The 3,772-nt window shown below is 41.3% G+C and overlaps 1 protein-coding gene across 1 annotated transcript; it reads right to left on the reverse strand.

Annotated features, from left to right (window-relative positions):
* Window positions 1–336: 336 nt before the first annotated feature.
* Window positions 337–1,683, reverse strand: cldn8.1.S (claudin 8, gene 1 S homeolog). Its single transcript, XM_018248706.2, has one exon. It carries the CDS (start codon window positions 1,160–1,162, stop codon window positions 509–511), a length of 654 nt encoding a protein of 217 aa, XP_018104195.1. The 5' UTR covers window positions 1,163–1,683; the 3' UTR covers window positions 337–508.
* Window positions 1,684–3,772: the final 2,089 nt, after the last annotated feature.

Consider the following 3,772-nt stretch of genomic DNA (forward strand, 5'->3'; position numbering starts at 1 on the left):
TCCATAGATAATCAATGGCTATTCCCAAGCCATGGCTTGATATAAGTAATGAGCTGTTCACTTTGTAGTTTACCCTCAGGGCTAACAATTATATTGTTATATCAGAGGTCAAGAATTCAGTTAAAGCCACCTATTCCTCACCAGTCAGTATTTCACCAACTCCTGCTATTACCTGCAAGGCAGCAGAAAGAAAGTTCTGGTGCACAAAAAAAGCAACAAAATCTTTCTTGATCCTGTTAGTTGCAAATGTCCAGAAGTGCATGATTCTTGGCATCTGCTCCCCAGGACTGCATGTACTTTCCCTAAATCTTGCATAAATTTAAGATTTGTGTTACCTGAGTCCTTTGATAAAACACAACAAATCCATTCTATAGGTACTGTACCAATGTTCGAAGTCTTGATAAGTTTCCTTTCTTACTTTCCCATTCTGCAGTTCAAAGGGCTTCAGTAGTCAGAACCATGTCAGTTCTACTTTGGATCCCTTGGCTGGTTGGCACTTGACTCTGTTCTACACGTATTGGCTTTTGGAGTAGAGGCTCGATGGCTTCCGTTGTGGAGCACTGGATACTGTTTTGGGTGGCAGGGAGTATCTGACTTCCTTTTCACCATTCCGGAATGAAAGGCAAAGAATTATCCCTCCAACAATAAGAACCAGTGCTGTTGTCCACCCTATGTACAGAGCATCACCCAGTTCTCTCTTCTGGGATGGAAGAACAAGGGGGTTGTAGAAGTCCCTGATGATCTGATTACCAGTCCAGGATACAGGAATCAGAACAATAATCCCAGAAAGGATGAAAGTTATGCCAGCAACTAGAAGTATAATCCCTTTTGTCTTCATATTATCTTCAACACACACAGTGCATTTCATGCCTATGATGGCGATCATGAAAGCCAGAAATGACAATACGACACCCACACACATCAATGCTCTGCCAGCCTGCAAGTCAGGTGTCAGTGCCAACAGTGAATCATATATCTTGCATTGCATCCTGATGTTGGCTTGCCTGACGCAGTTCATCCACAGTCCTTCCCACTGTGCCTCAAAGACCACAATGTTGTTATCGATGAAGGCAGTGACTCTCCATTGTGGCATGCCGGTGACAGCGCAAGTTCCTACCAAGCCAATGCCTCCCAAGACTAGACCAGCAAGTTGCATAGCCATGTTGCCTTCTCGTATGGAGCTCAGAAGTAAAGGGATCTGTGCTGTGTGTGCAGCCAAGTGCAAACTCTTACTCTCCACTGAAGAAAGTGACTCTCAATTCTTAAACTCTTGCAACCAAGTGAAATCCAGCATGAGCTGGTTGGAATTTTATGTGCTCCGCTTTCCAAAAATCAAATACCACTGAAAGATGCAGGAGTACTTGTGTATCAGATCTAACAGCTTTCCCAGCCACTGATATGATAGTCTAAAGGGGTGTGCTTATACAATGGATTCTTCAGTGCTAGAACTGTAATATTTTTGCCTGGCATTGCACAAGATCATAACAGCTGACAGGACGAACAAGAATTCTTACTCCGCTTCACTGAGTAGCAGGCATTTCAGGTGGATGGATGGTATCCAAGAGCCGCAGTCTTCAAAAGAGAAACAGGAGGCGGTGCTCAGTAGTCACACACTCACACACACTGGCCGTCTTGCTTGAAGAAACACGTCTACTTAGGGTGACCTGATCCCTCACTTCCTCGAAGCGTAGCAATAATTATTCTGTGAACAAAACAATGATACGATAAGTTGAAACAACCTTCAGAAATATGATTAGCCAAGTTATTAAATGGGCAATTTACCGAGGAGTGGCTCGTGGATTTCACCTTGCTGGCTACAAAACCATTTGTATTTGGTCTTCATTTTTTCATTCTTTATGATTTTTTTTAATATTTACCTTTTTTTGTTCTCCAGCACTATAGTTGTTGGTTCCTAGGGTCCTGCTTACCCTAATCAGCAGCCAAGTGCTTCACCGTGTTATAAACAGTATGCCAATTTTAAGCATGTCTGCAGCAATAAAAAGCCATATAAAATCCTGGGAAGGTGGGAAATGTTGTAAGCATTAAATATAGTTGTGCTGTACCTTATAAGTGGAAAGCACCAGGCACACGTGGATCAGTACTGCAGCATTAGCAGCCACCATTGGCTCAACCAACTTTTTAAAATGATAAATAGATTATAAACCCTACTAGGCAAGGCCATACCTTCTAACATAGAGGCACATTTCCAGTGCACTGAACTATAGCCAGGCAACCTTATGGTAGATACCCCACCCTGTGCAAAATATAGCTGAGGGTGCCCCTGGACAATTTATAGCATTTTGCACTTTGCACTTGAATTTATCAATGAGCCATTATAACCTTTTAAAAAGAGTTTGAAAGCCGTTGCAAAGGAGAGATTAAACAGAAGAAGACACACATGTTTAAACCACAGAAATGACTGCTTGGTAAAGCTGATCAAGAATTCTCCCATTTCCCTGACATACTGGAGGTTCCTTCATATGTGGGTATATGCATAAGCTTAACCTGTCAGAGAAATCATGGCTGATCCCACTGATATAAAAAAACTCAAATAAGCAGATAATGTTCTTTGTATAAAACATTTGCCCAAAATAAAGTAGGTCTGAACTCTACTTAGAAACAAGGTATATATTCCCTGTAATTTAATCCCTTCTGATTATAGAGAGACAAGCATATGAATAATATTTTGGTGTCAAGTGACTGTTCTCTCCTGACAGATGTACCTTCAGAGATGTATAAAGAAGGACATATCTTCTTGGAAGGTCATATAATAAAAGTGCAACATTTACACCATTTCAGGTGTGACATAACAACTAACCAGTCGTAGGCATTTGCTGGTGCGTTTTTGAAAGCAAATATCTAATTGGTTGCTAAGGATACTAGGCATGGAGCAAACATTAGAGCAGTGACTGCCTTTCACTTTTTTAGTTGGATTTCCCTTAGTGTCCAAAACTTTGGTCAGAAATTACCTACCTCTTGGCAAGAATATAGATATAGGAAAATATTGGGGTATTCATCATTCAGCCACAGTTCCAACAATATTTAAGACAATTGTTCACCGCAAATATTACCAGAAATGCCATTCCAGCTAGGCTTGAAGTTTATCTAGCAGTCCAAATAGGCATTTTACCCAAATCTTACCCTAATTGGCGTTCAGGCTGCCATTGCTCCAAGCCCCTACAGGTAATCTAAAGCCACAGTTTGGCAACCACTGCATTAGAAGATACAGTATATCCCTAAATTCTGACCTGTCTATAGTCACTGAGACCTGCTATTGGCAAGTTGATGCAAAATCTCACATTGAAAAATATGTCCATTCGCATTTCCTATTGCAAGGTACAGTGGGCTTCTTGCTCATTTTCTTCTGCAGCCTTCCTATGTTTTGCATATTGAGGCTATGCAGGCTCTAAAGCAGTGATCCCCAACCAGTGGCTCATGAGCAGCATGTTGCTCGCCAATCCTTTGGATGTTGTTCCCATTGGCCTCAAAATTCCTAGTTTGGAGGTTAGGTTTGGTTGCATAAAAACCACTCCAAACAGAGTCTTCAGTGGGCTGCTACTCCTTATAGGGCTACCATATAGCCAATAATATACCTTTTTTGGCACCACAGGAACTTTATTCATCCTTATGTTTCTCTGCAACTCTTTTGAATGTTGCTCAGAGATTACACAGGTTGCGGACCACTGCGCTACAGGGAACATAGAGCAAATTATTTCTGTAGGATGATTTATTCATTGTGGAACAGAACACAGTACGCAGAAAACAGAACATA

This window comes from Xenopus laevis, chromosome 2S (genome assembly GCF_017654675.1).
Source record: "Xenopus laevis strain J_2021 chromosome 2S, Xenopus_laevis_v10.1, whole genome shotgun sequence".
Classification (NCBI taxonomy): domain Eukaryota; kingdom Metazoa; phylum Chordata; class Amphibia; order Anura; family Pipidae; genus Xenopus; species Xenopus laevis.

Excerpts from the sequence above, each read along its gene's own strand:
- cldn8.1.S (XM_018248706.2), bottom strand. The coding sequence starts at position 1,162 with ATGGCTATGCAACTTGCTGGTCTAGTCTTGGGAGGCATTGGCTTGGTA.